At 40.5% G+C, this 18549-nt stretch overlaps 2 protein-coding genes across 3 annotated transcripts; both read left to right on the top strand.

Annotated features, from left to right (window-relative positions):
- The first annotated feature begins 1363 nt into the window (after window positions 1–1363).
- LOC113164295 (tetraspanin-7-like) lies at window positions 1364–3998 on the top strand. Its single transcript, XM_026363532.1, has 7 exons — window positions 1364–1444; window positions 2190–2378; window positions 2668–2742; window positions 2855–2950; window positions 3035–3190; window positions 3482–3565; window positions 3869–3998. The coding sequence occupies exons 1-7, from the start codon at window positions 1364–1366 to the stop codon at window positions 3935–3937; spliced, it is 750 nt and encodes a 249-aa protein (XP_026219317.1). The 3' UTR covers window positions 3938–3998.
- Window positions 3999–4816: 818 nt separating this feature from the next.
- On the top strand, window positions 4817–7719 carry LOC113164777 (mid1-interacting protein 1-B-like). 2 transcript variants are annotated; one of them, XM_026364250.1, is made up of 2 exons: window positions 4817–5030; window positions 5584–7719. In XM_026364250.1, the coding sequence occupies exon 2, from the start codon at window positions 5850–5852 to the stop codon at window positions 6294–6296; it is 447 nt and encodes a 148-aa protein (XP_026220035.1). In that variant the 5' UTR covers window positions 4817–5030; window positions 5584–5849; the 3' UTR covers window positions 6297–7719. The 2 variants fall into 2 exon arrangements, with proteins under 2 accessions (XP_026220035.1, XP_026220036.1); XM_026364251.1 differs by having other exon boundaries at window positions 4818–4973.
- Window positions 7720–18549: the final 10830 nt, after the last annotated feature.

The following is an 18549-nucleotide window of genomic DNA, read 5'->3' as shown; positions in this document are numbered from 1 at the left end:
CACCAGGTCTGCTCGAAGCAGTGGGAGCATCTCAATAGAAATGTAGGACAAACTGTGCAAACACAAACACACTAAGAGAGTCAAGTAATTAATGGATCCAGTGAGAAAGGTAGAAAGTGAACTTTAAATACTGAGCAAGAAATGGAACTGCATTAATAACAAATGGAGCTCTTCTGTCATGGGAAGCTGTTTGAAAAGTGAATGGTGGCTACTACACACTACTACACACTATATATCTAGATAGATAGATAGATAGATAGATAGATATAGTAGCCATATATTGAAAACTACAGAACTTATCAATAACAAACTATTATTATCTAATAATCTAATAAATTCCTCTTTGCTGTGAAACCATCAACTTGAATCAAACCTAACCGTAAGAACCCAGTTCTACTGGAGAAAAATGATGTGAAACAAACCAAATGGACCGTGTGGAACAAGTGTTGCTGACGCCCGCGGGTTCTTATGGGTTAAATGTGTTGGATGTTGTCACTGGACTGAACTGCTCGTCTTATTTATCTGGTTCATTTTACTGCTGGTTTGAACCTGGTTCTGCTTCCTGTCTCTTGATGTTTGACCTCCTTTACTGGACTTACATCTGTTCATCATGAACCTCTCTCTCTTTTTTGTGTGTGACTGCCTTTGACCATCCTATCCTACTTTTTATGACAAGAATCCACCTGCTGACTCTGTAGGAACCAGTTTCTGTGCAGCGTGTGAGAAAGAACCTTCACAGGGAGGTGTCACATGAGGGCAGACTGCCTGGACCACCTCCATGTGAATTATGGGATCAGAGTGTGAAGTATGGGAGTCATCACCTCCAAACCTCCGACCACATGTCGTGTTGCACGTCTCCTTCACCGCTGCAGCTCTCAGACATGAAGGATTCACCTGTTTTATTTTTCAATGCAGCTCAAACATCCTACTTTGGTTTGTGTTGATGATATAAAGACACAGTTTGAGCAGCTCCTGATTTTAAAATGCAAAACAAGAAAAAAGAACTCTTTCCTCACAGTGTTGTTGTGTTTGCATGATGACAATAAAGATCTCGAATCTTGAATCTTCTAGTACCAAATGTTTTCACCACAGGAGCTTTGAAGTAAAGTAGGTCCGTTGTCATGACTTCTACGTCCTCTCACATTTATTCATGCAGCACTTTACAGACACAGTAAATCCAAGTAACTGAACTAAACAGCAGGGGGCGCCGCTCATCACCAGAGACAGGAGCAGAGCAACAGACCTCAGCACGGAGTCTTGGTTTCCACACAGGGTCCCAGTTTTCAGAGAGAGTCCTGGTTCTCACACAGGGTCCCGGTTTTCAGAGAGAGTCCTGGTTTTCTCCTGCAGGATCGGTCGGATTATGGCTCCCGGGAGGATGGAAACTAAACCGGTGATCATGTGTCTGAAGACGCTGCTGCTGCTCTACTCCTTCATCTTCTGGGTGAGAGGTTTTTTATTCTTCCTTTAAAATCTATATAATAATTAAATTCTAATTTTTATTCTTCTTCAGTCTCTGAAACCAGACTCCTCAGTCCTCCTTAGTGGTATTTTAGACTCAGAGTTTGGGTTTGGGTTAGGGTTAGTACTAGTACTAGTACTAGTTCAACTAATTCTTCTTTTTCTCAATTGTTGAAGTATTTTCTTTATTAAAAAAAAAACTAAATATATCACATAACGTTTTATTTCTGATGTTTTCAATCATTTTTTATGAAAAAATGAATTTTAGTATTTTAATAATCGACTCAGTACTTTTAATATAGAACTGGATGTAATATAAGTACTACATAACACGGAAAACTGCTTTTACTTTAATGTTGGAGTAATAATACTCTAATACACTGTGGTACTAGTACTCCCTCCCCACCCCGTGGTACTTATACTCCCTCCCCACCCCGTGGTACTAGTACTCCCTCCCCACCCAGTGGTACTAGTACTCCCTCCCCACCCAGTGGTCCTAGTACTCCCTCCCCACCCCGTGGTATTAGTACCACCCGTCCGTTCTCACCTGTGTGTCACTTTCTCACCTCCCTGTCAGAGTCTTCATCAAGTCATGAGGAGCTGAATCACCTGCTTCTCTCTGAGACTCCACCTTCCTCCACCTTCCTCCTCCATCTGCTGCAGGTTTTCCCTCTTTAACAAAACCTTTTATACTCCTGTTGTCTTACTTGTGGCCTCTCCCCCCTCAGGTGACAGGTGTGGTCCTGCTGTCGGTGGGACTTTGGTGGAAGTTTATGTTGGGCCCCTACATGTTGTTGATCTCTAACGGACCCTCCACCGCCCCGTACGTCCTCGCTGGCACCGGAGCCGCCATCATCCTGTTTGGCCTGTTTGGCTGCTTTGCTACCTGCAGGGGGCGCCCCTGGATGTTAAACCTGGTCAGTTGGTGTATCCTGATTACTCCCAGTACTGGGTGGGATTACAGTTTTGTACTTTTACTACAATCAATTCAAGTCTTGAACTTTTTCTTCCACAACCTTTATTTAACACTTTGCAGGTTGATGATAAGATATCGTTCTAAGACAGGAGAAGTTACTACCACTACTACTAACTACTGCCTCCTCAGCAGTTTAAGTAGTTTACATGACCTTCATCTTTACCAACAGCAACATTAAAGTAACAAGCACATGAAATCATCTTGCCCTTTGCCCTCTGACCTCTCCTCAGTATGCTGTGTTCCTGACTCTGGTCTTCATGACGGAACTCATCGCTGGAATCTCTGGATTTGTCTTTCGTCATGAGGTTGAGCTGCAGAATTTTCTCTTCACCGTAAAACAGCAGCAGAGCTTCATGCTGACAACATACTACATACGTGTGTGTGTGTGTGTGTGTGTGTGTGTGTGTGTGTGTCCAGATTAAAGAGACTTTCCTCAGCACATACAGCGACGCTGTGATGAAGTATGATGGACGAGATGACAGGAGTCTGGCTCTAGACGGTGTTCAGCGCAGGGTCAGTGTTCCACCTCACCTTTAACTAAACCTGACAGAACCCGAACCGGACACGGTGCACATACGTCCTTGTGTCTCTTTGCAGTTACACTGCTGTGGAGTTCATAACTACACCAGCTGGTTCAGCAGCGCCTACTTTCCTCTCAGCGGCCTCCCTGCGAGCTGCTGCATCAGTTCCTCTGACTGCAGCGGAGCCGAGCTGAGGAACGCAACTGTGGCTGCACAGAAAGTCTATAGACAGGTGGGAAGGACACACGTCTCCTTCCAAATACAACCTCTTGTTCAGATTTGCAGATTCAATGTGAACAAATTGAACTGTCTTTGAGTTCAGTAATAGGACTGAGCCACTAAAACTTTTGTAGTAAAAATAAAACTGATTCATTTTTAAAGTGAAATATTTCTCAGTGCTGTTTACATGTTTTATTACACGTCACAGGATTCTAAGCTGAAATTTCAACGAAATAAATAAATCCATAGCACATAGGAATAATAATAGTAGTAGTAGTAGTAACAAGTCTTTCTTTGTCTTCAGGGTTGTTATGAGCTGGTGACGTATTTCATAGAGAGCAACATGGGAATCATCGCTGGAGTTACCTTTGGTATTGCCTTCTCTCAGGTATTAACCCTAAAATACACCACAGTACTAACATACAGTCACAGTACTATTTACTGCAGGAACACTGTGCTGTGGATTAGGAATAATTAGAAGCCTGTTATAAGTGATGAATAAGAATAAATAAATAATAGAAATCACATAAATAATAATAAATCATTTAAAATTAAACAAATAATGTAAATTAACTTGATTTAAAACCAGAACAATTGTGTGGTTCCTCTCAAACAAATATTACATTATTAAAATCTGAAATTAGTTATTGTTTAGACCTTGGAAATAATTGAGTCTGTGTTTCGTCTCCAGCTGATAGGACTGTGTCTGTCCTGTTGTTTGTCTCGTGTCGTCAATGCAAACCAGTACGAGATGGTCTGACAGGTAAGAACCACACCTGCTTCTACTTGAGGTCGTCACAGTGTTGAGAACAACGTCGAGAACGAAGAGAACCCCCGTTTTCACTCTCAGCGTCTCAAACTGTTCTCACACAGACAAAACACTGAAATACTGTCTTGGTAACGTTTGTGTTTTTTTTCTTTCTTTTACAGAAAAGACACAGGGATGCTGTTACCATGGAAACCTGGTGATATCTGAATGTCTTATACAAAGTTTTATATTAATTGGAAACAAATGTGATGAGGATCGTTTCATATGTTGGAACAGTTAGGACGTAGACCTTTGAGTATTTCTGTTTATGTCACTTGACAGACACTCGGTTTTGTCAGGGGCCTGATTTTTAGACCAGGACCCCTGAAGTTTCTCAGGCTCTGGCTGCACACTGACACAGTGTGTTTCAGTACTTGCAGTATTCAAGTATTTCTGATTGTCAGGTTTTTATTACAGTGTGACTCTGTTGATGCTTGTATTAAAACTCATTCTAACTCATGGTGTTGATTAAATGTGGGAAATAAACCATCTACTTTTTCTTTCTTTATGACAGTATAATAATGGAAATGACCAATGACAGGGAACTAATAACCGACTTTTAACAACATGTAAATAATAATAAATCATCATCATCTCAGCTCTGCTCGATCACTTCCGGTTTGTTTGTTGTGGGTCTTCACACATAGAAAAGAGAAAACAGGAAGTGACCTCTGACACCGACAAACTCACCTGAGCAGGTGAAGCTTCGCGTTCGGCTTTGATGACGTTAACGTCCCGGAACGTGTAAACAACGTCACACTTTCCGACATTCTCTGTGACGTCAGCGCTCTTTCCCGCTTGTGATTGGCTAACTCCGGAGGTTCCGCGTCTCCCTGCTCCGCCTCTGCTCCGCCTCTGCTCCGCCCGTCTCCGGCTGCTGCTCCCTCATAAAGCCCCCGAACCTCCCGGTGCCGTGTTCCGGTCCGATTAGCAGCACAGAACCAACGACTCCAGCTGCGACGAGACCGAGGAGCGACACCGAGGCCCGGTGAGCTGACCGCGGAGTTTCCTGGTTGGTGAGACCGAGCAACGGAGCTGACTAACGGTAACGGACCCGGAATCATCCGTCACCGCGGGGCGGATGTAGCTTAAAGTTAGCTCCTGTGTCTTTGTTCCCGTTAAACCGAGTTAAACGCTGTAACTTTGTCAGTAAAGTCGAAGAAAACACGATAATTTATAAAGTTCATATAATTAGTTTGAATTATTTTATTTATATCTTGATTTTTTAATGTTCCGCGCTGATGGAAGGTTAGTTCCATTATCGGACACATCATCAATTCTTTAATAAACTCGTTTACGAAAAGACTAAAGTTCAGTCCCCGAACATTTGAACTTGTTTTATGGATAGAAAACCGCAGTGTGGCGTTAGTCCAGGTTTTAGGACGATTAAAATCTAACGAACCAGTTTTAGCAGAGTGACGGCAGACTTCACTGTCCGATAATGGACCCTGTTTCTGAGCTAATGATGCTCCTGCTCATATCCGGTTCTGCTCAGAAAGCAGCAGCATGTAGCAGAGCTACAGACTTCCTGGTTTGTACCTGAGGCTGCTGAATCTAAATCCACCATCCTCACGTCTTTGTCTCTGCTTATTTTTCAGGGGGAAACTATTGGGACACCAGGTTTTTAGGGTAAAACTGGACCTTCTGCAGTCACGAAACTGGCTCAGCTGTGATCCACGTTCATACATGAGTGGTGAGATACCTGTGTAACCTGATCCATGTCTGGAGGATCAGGAGCAAGTTAAGACTTGACCCAGGTTCTGGCTGTAGCCTCGTAATAATCCTCTAAAGAGCATTAGTGGGCTAAGTTTGTCCCTGACTGTGACAAGGAGCAGAAAAGGCTTCACTTCAGGTTTGTGTCACCATGATGCAGCTGTCTGACTCCTACAACCAGAAGAACTCACTTTTCAATGCCATGAACCGCTTTATCGGTGCCGTCAACAACATGGACCAGACTATAATGGTACCCAGCCTGCTGCGGGACGTCCCGCTGGACGACACTGAGGATGTGAAGGCGGTGCGGCCCACCACCGACGCCCCCTGCTTCCAGCAGGATGGCGACATGTACAGCTCCTATGTCCTGCTGAAGTCCATTCGAAATGACATTGAGTGGGGTGTCCTGCAGGGTGATGGGCGGGGGAAGGAGAAGGCGGCTGTGTTGGAGGTGTCACGGGCAGACGTAGAGGAGGAAGACTTGGAGAAACGGTTTCATTTCCACCTGAAAGGACTCCACGCGGTTCTGTCCAAACTGACGCGTAAGGCCAACACGCTCACGAACCGCTACAAGGAGGAAATCGGCTGTGGGAACTGACCAAAGACTAATTCATTCATAGCTGTTCCAAACAACCATACAGGTGTTTGAACGCACATTTTAGCTCATTAACTACAAAACAGCTGCAGCTTCAGTTTCTGTTTCAGTTCTATGGTGGAACAAGAAAGAAAAAGAAAATGTCTGATTATAAACACGAACTTCACTTTATCCTTTTAGTGTACATGTTGGAAACTACTGCTCTAAATACAGAAGTCTAAAAACGGCTAAATTGTGAACCAAGTCTTGTGCTTTGAAAGTGAACAGTTGTAGTGTGAAATGAGTGCACTTCATCAACTTTCTGATAATATTCAGCCGATGACTATTTAACTACTGAATCCGAAATAGGAACAACATTTGCTGTTGAGGTGCTGTACTACAAATACAAATTCAACTTTTTAAATGGAATAAATCTGCAACAGGTTTTACTCCAGCAAATAAAAATGGAAGCAGTTGTTGTAAAGGAGGTAATGAGCTGAAATCTGCAGGAACACCAGCATGTTTTGATAGAAACATTTTCATTCATCATAAAGGGCCTGGGGGGTCGTGAGATTGGACAAAAGCTGGAAGAAAAGGGCTGTAACTCGGATGTTTTCTCCGGTTGTTTGTCGAGCTCTGTAGTTACACTGTGGGTGTTTCTGTGTCTCTCCTTACTGTTTTCACTATGTTTTCAGGGTTTATGTCTGACTTTGGGTTTTATCCTCCCTCCTATCGTCCATTTCATGCTGTAAATTCAAAACTATGCAAACACATTTCACACGACTGCAGAGGAGGCAGTTTGTTTTTATATGTAAAATATGTTGAAGAAAACTTGGTCATGACCCGATTCAAATGTTTGCCGTGATCCAGCAAATATACACAATATGATTAGAGTAGAAAAGGATCACGAATAAAGTTGATCTATGGCTTTAGTTTGGAACCAGCTAATTATAGTTTTTTAGTCAAGTGAGTTTCTTTCTTTGTACGTTAAAACAGTTGACAGAAAAGTAGTGAAAAAGGTTTGATAATTAATTAGCCAAAGGGTCGATCTCCGTCTGCAGCTTCTTAACGTGAGCATTTTCAGTTTTTCACAGTAAACTGACCAGTGCCACTAACCTGTTGTTTCAGCTGTACTTTAAAATGAACCAGTGCTGGTATCACTTCTCTTACGGCTCATTCAAAACTTCAGCTAGTTTTTCCTGAATTCTAAAAACTTGCATTTGAAGTGTAGCTAAAAAAACAAAATAAGACAGGAACAGAAGCCAAAAACTGTGGCTAATAATTTTATTATTGAATAAATTTTATGTTTTAATTGAAAAGTAATGACCGTGTTCTTCATGAACTGTGTGGAAACCACTGTATGTTAAACCAGTAATGTAACTTCCACAGAGCGATGATTTGTTTCTATTTAATATCCGACTTAGCAATTAAAGGTTTGATGAGTGTTCCTGTGTTTTTGTTCTTTTCTCATTGTGATTTACTTCTAGTAGTCATAACCGGTGTGATAATGGAATGAAATGGGCTCAAGATGTATCTGAAGTATTTTTGATTTACTTTTATTTCTGTTTAAATCTATTTAACTGTTTCTGACCACCAGGTGTTTGAACCAGGACACACCGTTGAAGGTAAGAGCCACATGAAATGGTGCTGCAGACTGGACCAAACCAAGATGTAAAGAAGTGTGTTATCTGTTACACCAGTCTTTTCTACTCTTTTCTCTTTGACAGTTTGTCCTGATCAGTTCAAGTAAATGATAAATTGGATTCAATTCAATTCAACTCCATTTTATTTGTATAGCGCCAATTTACAACAGAAGTCATCTCAAGGCACTTTACAGTGTTTAACCCTCGAGGCACCTTGGGGTACCAAACGTGTACATTCTGCTGATTTTGGTTTTTCATTTTTCAATATCTCAGTCAATTCAAAGGCTATCTGTATGAAATTTCCCCAGGATTTTTCTTTTATTCTAAATTTTAAAATTCCAATTCCCCTCTATTACAAGGTGTATAGAATAGGAGATATGCAAAATGCATACACTCTTTACCCTCGGGACCCGTTTTGGTCCCATTGACTTCCATTATAACGACATATTTTTGATATACTGTAATCCTGACCTATTATCATTCTTTTCCCATTAATACCAAATAAATCTAAGCCTCTACCTTCAAAATACAGGGAAAAAAGGTCTTACAGTTCATGACCCCCCCAAAACCACCAGGGTCAGCAGGGTTTTATCACATAAGGTTTCGATCGAGGACTGGTTCTCTTACGTTACCAAAATGCATGGCAATAAGAAATCTGAGCACCACAAAAATGGTCTTGGTGTGTGGGACTGATGTAAAAGAGTAGTGTGAATGTGGGTGAAAATTTATTTTTTATGTGTGTGTGTGTGAGTGTGTGTGTGTGTGTGAGAGAGAGTTACTGTGTCCGCATGTGAAATTTCAGTCATCAAAGGCCCAATGGGCTCAGTTTATAAAACAGAGTGAAAGTGATTGAGAATACATTTTGTGTGTGTGTGTGTGTGTGTGTCATCAAAGGCCAATTGGGCTTTGTCGTTACTTTATCAAGAGAGAGCCTCGTCTCTCCTATTGGATGTGTAGTAAACACAGACATGCACCTGCATAAACATGCAGGGAGAATAGTTTGCAGCCTTGTCTGGCTGGTCATATGTCCTGAAGACAGCCATCAGGGGAAGAATGAAACTAGGCGAGGTCCCTGCTGCAGACTTGCAGTCCTCTGAGGAGAGTGAGGAGCAAGTTACCAGCAGTGAAAAGTCAACCGAGAGTCAGGAGAGATGAGAGGTGGAACTCCTGCTAGGCAACTAGGTGACCTTCAACTCTGGGGAGGAGGAAGAGAAAGTGGTAATATCTCAATAGAGATCAAAAAAAGGGGAAATCCTTTGGTCTGCCACACATGAAGAGCCCCTGACATTCTTTCCCCCTCCCATCTTGACCCCAGGATGGACTTATACTTTGCATTTGTCAGGATCAGCGGCCCTGAGACTGCATTTGAGAGTATGTGCCCTCCAAACCTGGAAATTATGGGTTGAAGAGGTTGTCTGAAGATATTATGGGCTGAAGATGTTGTCTGCCTGCATGCAGACCTCATATGCGTGCAGGTTTCAAGTATATCTAGGAATATGACATGATGGACATGTCATGTTACAATGCCTATGTCCTGCTCACTTCTGTGGACCCATGCTGGAACAGCATGAAGTGCTGCAGCTGGCATCTCTTCTTAGAGTCGGTTGACAGAGCTCTCATTGCCCCGGCCATGGCAAAGAGGAGGCATTTGCACAGAGGACTGTCTGCAGACAGACTGGTCTGACAAGCCTGGTGCCAGGACCATGGTCATGTGGAGAAAGAAGAGGAGGAGGAGAAGCTACAGCCAGGGACCTCAAGAAAGCAGAAGCAGTGTGTGTTGTGCCCACAGTGCAGAAGGGTGTGGAACCAGTGCACCAAACGTGGAATGCATGCATGCTAAATTCACCTCACAGGGATCTGTGGTTTATGCATCAACATGCATTGCAAACACACAGACACACATGACAAAACAAAACATCTTTTGACAGAAAATAACAAATTGGTAAATATTGCATAGGAGTTTTTCTCTCCTGTGCTTATGACAAAAAGGGGATAACACTAAAAAAAACATATAAAACTGATAAAAACTTTATATATATGGATAAGTCTGAAGCTGTTGAAGAGATCTAATGTGGTAAAACTGAAAAAAAATATTTCTAAATAACACTTTTATTTCAGTTTTATGAGAGTGCCCATTTTGGACCCGGAGATAAAAGGTGTAAATTTTGTACAAAAACTCTTATTGCTGCAAAAATAATAATGCATCAAAATCAAAGTTGTTATCAATTATTGACATAGTCAAGGCTCTAGTACCCTCATCCCGAATATTTCACTTTGCATCTTATTTTTGGTAAATACTGCATGTTTTGTGTTTTTGCCTGTTGAAAAATTGGGGGTTCTCATGACAAAAAGGGCATGAAAACCTAAAAGAACATATAAAAAATCATAAAAACCTTATATATATGGATAGGTCTGAAGCTGTTGAAGAGATCTGATGTGGTGAAAGTGAAAAAAAATATTGATATATCACATTTTTATTTCACTTTTATGAGAGGGCCCGTTTGGGGTCCCGAAGTTAAAAGGTGTAAGTTTTTTGAATAAACTCATATTGCTCCAAAAATAATAATGCATCAAAAGCAAAGTTGTTATCAAATATTGTCTTAGTCAAGGCTCTAATACCCTCATTTCGAATATTTCACTTTGCATCTTATTTTTGGTAAATACTGCATGTTTTGTGTTTTTGCCTGTTGAAAAATCGGGGGTTCTCATTACAAAAAGGGCATAAAAACCTAAAAAACATATAAAAATAATAAAAAACTTTATATATATGGATAGGTCTGAAGCTGTTGAAGAGATCTGATGTGGTGAAAGTGAAAAAAAATATTGATACATAACATTTTTATTTCACTTTTATGAGAGGGCCCGTTTGGGGTCCCGAAGTTAAAAGGTGTAAGTTTTTTGAATAAACTCATATTGCTCTAAAAATAATAATGCATCAAAATCAAAGTTGTTATCAAATATTGTCTTAGTCAAGGCTCTAATACCCTCATTTGGAATATTTCACTTTGCATCTTATTTTTAGTAAATACTGCATGTTTTGTGTTTTTGCCTGTTGAAAAATCGGGGGTTCTCATGATAAAAAGGGCATAAACACCTAAAAGAACATATAAAAATCATAAAAACCTTATATATATGGATAGGTCTGAAGCTGTTGAAGAGATCTGATGTGGTGAAAGTGAAAAAAAATATTGATATATCACATTTTTATTTCACTTTTATGAGAGGGCCCGTTTCGGGTCCCGAAGTTAAAAGGTGTAAGTTTTTTGAATAAACTCATATTGCTCCAAAAATAATAATGCATCAAAATCAAAGTTGTTATCAAATATTCACTTAGTCAAGGCTCTAATACCCTCATTTGGAATATTTCACTTTGTATCTTATTTTTGGTAAATACTGCATGTTTTGCGTTTTTGCCTGTTGAAAAATCGGGGGTTCTCATGACAAAAAGGGCATAAAAACCTAAAAAACATATAAAAATAATAAAAACCTTTATATATATGGATAGGTCTGAAGCTGTTGAAGAGATCTGATGTGGTGAAAGTGAAAAAAAATATTGATATATCGCATTTTTATTTCACTTTTATGAGAGGGCCCGTTTGGGGTCCCGAAGGTAAAAAGTGTAGGTTAATTTTAAAGGTGCCTCGAGGGTTAAGGTTTAAGACCTTACAGAAAATATTTACACAAAAAATTATAGAGAAAACCCAACAATCCCATTTGAGCAAGCTTTAGGCAACAGTGGAGAAGAAAAACTCCCTTTAGAGGAAGAAACCTCCAGCAGAACCAGGCTCATAGTTGGGCGGCCATCTGCCTCGACCGGTTGGGGTGACTGGAAAGAGAAGAGAGAAAAGAACAGCAGGCAATAAAGACAACAACAAGCAGCAAGAACATTGGGCAGGTGAACTGGATTCTGGAGATATACAGCTCCAGGCCGAGGATACCTGCAGAAAAGTACAGAGAGAGGGAGACAGAGAGGAGGAAACACAACTACAGGAGAGAGAAGACACAAAGTTAATGACATGCAATGGTGGCATTTGCATTGATACAGGAGAAAGGAGAGAGGAGAGGAGCTCAGTTTATCAGTAGAGTTCCCCCAGCAGACTAAGCTATAGCAGCAGAACTAAGAGATGGTTCAGAGTCACCTGATCCATCTCTAACTATAAGCTTTATAAAAAAGGAAAGTTTTAAGTCTAGTCTTAAATGTAGAGAGGGTGTCTGCCTCCAGAACCTGAACTGGGAGCTGGTTCCACAGGAGAGGGGCTTGATAGCTAAAGGCTCTGCCTCCCATTCTACATCTGGAAACTCTGGGAACCACAAGTAAACCGGCAGTCTGAGAACGGAGAGTTCTGCTTGGAAGATATGGAACTATGAGGTCTTTAAGATAAGATGGAGCCTGATTATTAAGGGATTTATAAGTGAGGAGAAGAATTTTAAATTCAATTCTGGATTTTACAGGGAGCCAATGGAGAGAAGCTAACGTAGGAGAAATATAATCTCTCTTGCTAATTCCAGTCAGAACTCTGGCTGCATCATTTTGGATTAACTGGAGGCTCTTTAATGAGTTATTGGGACAAACTATTAATAATGAATTACAATAGTCCAGTCTGGAAGTAACAAATGCATGGACTAGTTTTTCAGCATCACTTTGGGACAGGATGCTCCTAATTTTAACTTTAATGTTTCTCAGGTGAAAAAAGGCAGTTCTAGATATTACTTTGATGTATGAAGTGAAGGAGATATCCTGATCAAAGATAACTCAGAGGTTTCTTACAGTATTACTTGAGGCCAGAACTAAGTCATCAATGGTGAGAACGTGATTAGACATAGTGTCTCTGAGATTTTTAGGCCCAAACAGTATAACCTCTGTCTTGTCTGGATTTAGGAGAAGGAAATTGGAGGAAATCCAGGTCTTTATGTCTTTTAAGCAGCTTGAAGTTTGACTAATTGATTAGTTTCTCCTGGTTTCATAGATAAGTATAGCTGGGTATCATCTGCATAACAATGGAAATTTATAGAGTGTTTCCTAATAATATTGCCTAAAGGGGACATATATAAAGTGAAAAGAATCAGTCCAAGCACAGATCCCTGTGGAACTCCATAGCTGACTTTGCTGTGCATGGAAGACTCATCATTAACGTGTACAAACTGAAATCTATCTGATAGATACAATTTAAACGACTCTATGTCATCATGCTGCATAAAGGAAGCTGAGTCACTGCAGGAACATCTGAGGGGAGTTTGAGAAACACAGCTCAGCCCTCAAGGTACAGTTTGGTGAATTTTCTGTCTTGTATCCTGTTTCCTCATCTGTACCTTCTTTGGGCTAATATGACACTGAGGAAAACTTAAAAACACAAAGGCCCTCACTCTCCTGTTACCTCAGAGTTTTAAGCAGGTTGATCAATGTTGAATTTTTCCCATGAAGAAGTAAAATTGTCTGTAGCTCTGATAAAACAAAAGAGATATGATTACACTGTGGAGTGTGCGTGCACTCTGTGTGAGATCAAAACGAGATGAACCCTCCCCTGTACAAGACGTACATTACACTGATAACGTGTATGAGGGAGGGCTCGGTGCCAGAGAGCAGTTATTCCAGGTTTCCAGGGCTTTGGAAACATTTTAGAATTAGGGCGTTTGGGTTTTTTAATCTCAAATCAATGTGGGACAGTGCTTTAGAAGCTGCCATCGTTGCTCCACTTCCATCACGTTAATCTTGGCTTCCATACAACATTTTTCCAGAACTAAACTTTTCTGCAAATTGCTGCCTGGCTGTCTGCGTTTTCTGCTGCTGGGGTTTCTGCTCTCGAAGTGGATCTGATACCTGCTCTGTGGATTCTGTAGCTGACGTCTGTTGTTTCTCTCTTCAGATGACTCGTTCTGTGTATGTTGCTCAGTGGTCGCCTTCTTTTTTAAGACATTCTGCTCATTTTCTGGTTTTTACAATGGTTTGTCCTTTTTTATTTCAGTAGTAGTCATTTAGATATTTATTGTTTGACAACAATCTCGTCCCTGTGTAACCAGAACGCTGACAGTCACATGTTCCAAGACGACAGCACGGTCCAGATGTTGAGCAAATAGACCGGACACCTTAGTTTCAGGGTTCTGTCAAAAATACTGGTTGAACTTTGTGGGAATAACAAAGTTCAACCAGTATTAAAATCCTCTAATTTTAGGGGATTCGACGAGCCTTCCCAGCATGCACTGAGGTTTAAATTTTAATGTACACAACTCCCACATGATGTGTTTCTGCATTTTACTGTTATTGTTCCACAGTAAATAATTATGAAAAGTGAGTTTTTCATTTGTCAGGTTTTGGTGTTTAAAGGACAAACCCTCCATGTTAGTGTTGCATTAAGTTAGATTCTGTTAATCCTTTATACCCATGAACACTCACTGTAAATTGAATTTGACTCAGTCCTGCAGCCACATACGCACTAGAGACCAAATGTGGATAAATTTCAGCTGAAAATAGTCCCAAACTAATTCCTTACTTGCTCCTGGAAGATATTTCAGTATCCAGCACAGCTTGTGGGTTGGCTTATATTTACTGTGTGTACCTAATAAATTGGTCTCTCTGTGGATTTATTCTGGTAGTTTACCACAGTAGACTCCTCTCTTATGTAAATCAGTTGTAGTGCATATTACTGGATATCAGTCATTCACTTGTAATCTCCCATAATCCCTCTCACCTCAGGTAAACCTCAGCTCTGTCTCCTTTGGATTAGAGACTAAATTATAAATGAACCAAAGGTGATGTACACAACTACTGTGGTACTACAGTTGTTAAAACTCGTTTCTTTCCTCCCGACCTGTCGAACAAACACTTTTCTAAAGTGTCGACCTCCTCAGAGGTTCAGGGCGAGGTCTGTTTTCTGTTGTGTGATGTCACTACGACGCCGCAAAGCTTTACTCACTGAACAAAAAAAACCAAAAACCTGATCTCACTGAGTGTGCTTTGCTCTGCAGTTGCTCGTGGAAACAGCAGATTATCTGTCAGTCGTATTGTCTGGATAAAGTCTGAGTCAGTGTTGACTTTGTGGGAGCAGGGTGTGTTTGTGCTGACACGACCTCTGTGGATCAACGAGACCGTTTCTCGTGGAGTAAACTGAGACAGTGAGGTTAAATACACAAAATTGTATTGGTTGGAAATAAGGATAATTAGTCAAATGAATTAGAACAAACGTTGTGTGATGATTGGCAGAGCAGAAGAAATATTTTCCTGTAGTCTGGAAGTTAGCGATTTGCTGGATCATCGAATTAGTTGTGGTTTCATGGTTACGATGTCACTGCAGATGCTGCAGCTGAGTATTTGTAGTTGGTCTGTTATCATTTAAAGGTTGACCCAGCACTGACTCTGTGTGTGCGCTGCACGTGCACAGTATCAGCTATCAGCCTGATAAGACTGTGGGTCTAAAGTTAGTTGTCGACGCGACAACCCCTCAGTGTTTGTGCCTAAAAATAAAAGTCCACGACAAGACGGCGTGCTTGGGTTGTGAGTTCAGGAAACGTGATCTTCTTGTTTGCAGACGGTCCGGTCTACCAACAAGGGAGACCACTATGTGCTGCACTGTACTTACAGTTTAGAAGTACCTGTACTTTACTATTTCTTACTATTTGTAGTATTTTTATTTTGTGGTAGTAGTAGGAATTGTTGCAGTGAAGTGAACCTGATTTGTCACTGCCCTCCATGTGGGACACTGGGTTCCAATCCCAGCTGTGGTCCACCTCCAGTAGGGGTCCTTAGGAAAGACCTCCGTACACTTGCCCTGCCTTTACCTTGTACCTTGTTCCTCACTTGTAAGTTGCTGTGGATCAAAGTGCATACGCCACAAAAAACTTAAAAAGTATTTACAAACTACTGAAATACTTTCACTCCTCTGTAGTACTTGTTACTTCTCTACATCTGTTTGAAGTTCATTTATTCTGATGGATTATTCTGGATAAACAGGTTAAAGTCAGCTCCACCTTTACCTGCTGCTGTTTCCTTCTATATGAACACAGAACACAGTCCTTTACTACAAATATTTCTTTGTCGCGATACCATTACAATGAATATTTTGGAATAAAAACCTGACACAATTTACAGATGAACACAAGCGAGACAGAAAATCGTATCATCTCTTTTCTTTTTACTGCCTGAGCAAATCGATCTTTACTCTCACACAAGCAACTTTTTTCACTTTGGGTGTTGAACTTAATCAATTAAGAATATTATTATTATCCACATTAGCAGCCTGTATAAGCTTATTTAATAATGTTACATGTGTAAAATTTTTCAGATTGATGCCCTTGAGTGTGGAGACAGTGAGACCAGGAGCTGATCCCACAACAGGCAGATCTCTGATAACAGACTGTCCTCTGTCCGTCTGCTGAACCTGCTCATATGCTATTTATTTATATTTTAGAATAAAACCACTCAAAAGACATCTTGGCAGAAATTCTGATTATTAAGTGGGATCAGACTCAGTTCAGTGGACGATGCACATCCAACAGAGAGGATTCCTTCCTGCAGGGTGAGAGGCCGTCCTCAGAAGGAGACCACCCAACAGGGAGCAGTCAGGGGAAATAAGAACTGAGTTATACACACAGCAAGAAGGAAGCATCTGGCTGAGTCTAGAACCAATATGTTGGCTATTGTTTATTGTCTTTATACTTTCAGTACCAGTGAGAAACGAGGGTAAAGTAACCAGCTGAAGCGAGTGTCAGATGAAGTCTGTTAAGTAGAGGTATGTGGCATGAAGGAACTGAGAGTGAGTCGAATTGGCATTTCCAAAAATGAGGAGTCTTGGTGAGCGACAGTTGGCTCTCCTTCTCCAAGATCAAGTTCCAGGAGATGTCAGGGAGAGAGAGCTCTTGGAAAAGGTTTGGTTCTAGTCTAATAAGAAAACAAGACATAATAACCTGAAAAATATGAATTTCGAGGACGAGTATGTAGCTTTGAATGAAGCAACTCCTCCTGGATACAGCTACATTCACCAGCCTCGTCTGACTGGTAGAAGAGGAGGTGTCGCAGTTATTTACAATGATAAACTGACTATCGTACAAAAACATGTACACAAATTTAAAGCTTTTGAATGTCTTTATAGTAACATAACAAGTATAGATACAAATATAAAGTCTGCTCAGCCGATCCCGCTAAGTATCATTTACAGACCCCCAGGGCCCTACTCTGAATTTCTTTGTGAATTTGCAGATTTCCTTTCTAACCTAGTTGTTTCTGTAGACAAAGCGTTAATTGCTGGAGATTTTAATATTCACTTTGAGAATCCGGAAGACCCTCTGAGAACAGCATTTATGTCCATATTGGACTCGCTAGGAGTAGATCAGTGTGTAGTAGGACCCACTCATAAAGCGGGTCACACCTTAGATTTAATAATATCCTTTGGTTTAAGTATAAGAAATTTACTTACGCTCCCAATGTCTGAAGTTATCTCAGACCACTATCTTGTTTCAACTACAGTGTGTCATATTAACAATGTGTACTCATTAAACGTACATTTACATCAACTACCGCACAGAGCTTTATTAGTACAATCAGATTATTATGACTCATACACATTCACTGTTCATGTACTGTTCTTTGGTTGTGTAAAGCTGCTTTGTGACAATGTCAATTGTAAAAAGCGCTCTACAAATAAAATTGAATTGAATTGAATTGAATTGAATAGTAATCTTCCAGAGTTATCAACTTTGATTGGATCACCGTCTGACACCACAGAACTAGACCAGGCGACTGAATATCTCGAGTCGTCATTACGTTATACCTTAGATAAAGTAGCTCCAGTTAAAAGAAAAGTCATCAGAGATAAGAAACTTGCTCCTTGGTATAACGATGACACGCGCGCCTTAAAACAGACTGCTCGAAAGTTAGAACGTAAATGGCGCCAAACTAAATTGTTAGTATTTCGGATAACATGGAAGGAGAGCATCCTGAACTATAAAAAAGCTCTTAGTGCAGCTAGATCAACGTATCTCTCCACTCTTATAGAAAACAACAAAAACAACCCTAGATTTTTATTTAATACAGTAGCCAAATTAACTAGAAAGAAAACCACTGCAGAAATCTCCATAACAACGTTGTGCAGTAGTGAGGACTTCATGAACTTTTTCAATAACAAAATTGTAAATATAAGGCAGAAAATTCAAGCTTTAAAACCAGACAATTTAGTTGACGCAGGTGACGAGCTAACCTCAGCAGATCAGTACCTAGAATACTTCACTCCTCTTGAAGAGAATGAACTAATTTCCCTCATCTCTTCTGCAAAATCTTCAACCTGTACATTAGACCCCATACCGACACACTTTCTAAAACAGATAGTGCCAGAAATAATAGAACCCCTGCTGACAATCATAAATTCCTCACTCAGCTGTGGGTATGTCCCAAAGTGTTTTAAATTAGCAGTTATTAAACCGCTAATCAAGAAACCTGATCTCGACCCCTGTCAGCTGTCCAATTACAGGCCGATATCAATTCAATTCAATTCAATTCAATTTTATGTGTATAGCGCCAATTTACAACAGAAGTTATCTCAAGGCACTTTACAGTGTTTAAGGTTTAAAACCTTACAGAAAATATTTATACAAAAAATTATAGAGAAAACCCATCAATCCCATTTGAGCAAACTTTAGGCAACAGT

This window comes from Anabas testudineus, chromosome 2 (assembly GCF_900324465.2).
Source record: "Anabas testudineus chromosome 2, fAnaTes1.2, whole genome shotgun sequence".
NCBI classification, from domain to species: Eukaryota; Metazoa; Chordata; class Actinopteri; order Anabantiformes; family Anabantidae; genus Anabas; species Anabas testudineus.
Note: the sequence above shows the minus strand (reverse complement) of the source record. Positions and strands in the feature narration are given on the sequence as shown.